Consider the following 949-nt stretch of genomic DNA (forward strand, 5'->3'; position numbering starts at 1 on the left):
ATGGTGGTGTGGGCGGGGAGGGGAGGGGCAGGGCATGCAGAGACCCTCCTGGGAGGGCCTGCGGGGACGCCGGCGATGGGCGGATGGTGTGTTGGGCGAGTGTCAGGGCCTGAGGCTTGTTTTGTGCCTTCGCCGCTCGCGGCGGCTGCTCGCCTGGAGGCTTGGGCTGGTGGCAGCCTGGCAACACGGCTGCTCCTCGCCCCGCCATCTGCTACCCCTGAGATCTGCTACCCCTGCCATCTGCTACCACTGCCATCTGCTCACCACTCCGCGCCTGGCCGTGCCGCCGCGCCGCAGGCAGAGCTGCTACCTGTTTGGTCGGGAGCGGCGGGTGGCCGACGTACCCACCGACCACCCGTCGTGCAGCAAGCAGCACGCGGTACTGCAGTACAGGTGCGGCGCGCGCGGCGGCGGCGGCGAGTGCAGGCGGCAGGCGCAAGGCTGCAACCTCCTCTGCGTCTGCGAGGGACGGGTGTTTTCAGCCGACGACAGCAGCGGCTTATACCTGCCCCCTCCTTGCTCCTACGCCCCCACCTCCCGGCATCAGCTCTGCGCCTGCCGCACTCGGTACCTAAGTGCACCGCGTGACCGCCTCCCTGCCTGCCTGCAGGATGACGGAGAAGGAGGGGGCTGATGGCATGATGAAGGCGGCAGTGAGGTGGGCAGCTTCTGGCGGATGAGGCCCTGCCCCGCAAACTGCTGCGGAACTGCAAGTGCCGCAGCCGCTGCCCAGCCCTGCCCGTGCTGGGCTGCTGCATGTGCCGCCTGCAAAGTGTACCGCCCGCCACATGTACCACTGTACTGCAGGCCCTACCTCATGGACCTGGGCTCCACCAACGGCACCTTCCTCAACGGCGAGCGCCTGGAGGCGGAGCGGTACTACGAGCTGCTGGAGACGGTGGGTGGTGGGGGTGCATGCGCATGTGCCATGTGTGTGTGTGTGTGTGTA

General features: G+C 68.2%; 1 protein-coding gene across 1 annotated transcript in view; it reads left to right on the forward strand.

Annotated features, from left to right (window-relative positions):
* Nucleotides 1-949, forward strand: part of CHLNCDRAFT_58505 (hypothetical protein) — a gene marked incomplete at both ends in the record, with an annotated part of 14,546 nt that overhangs the window by 2,409 nt on the left and 11,188 nt on the right. Inside the window, 3 exons of the mRNA XM_005845456.1 lie at nt 298-393; nt 611-658; nt 808-898. Of these exons, the coding sequence (XP_005845518.1) occupies nt 298-393; nt 611-658; nt 808-898 (235 nt within the window). The remainder of the gene's footprint in view (nt 1-297; nt 394-610; nt 659-807; nt 899-949) is intronic.

Source organism: Chlorella variabilis, assembly GCF_000147415.1.
Source record: "Chlorella variabilis unplaced genomic scaffold CHLNCscaffold_17, whole genome shotgun sequence".
NCBI lineage: Eukaryota > Viridiplantae > Chlorophyta > Trebouxiophyceae > Chlorellales > Chlorellaceae > Chlorella > Chlorella variabilis.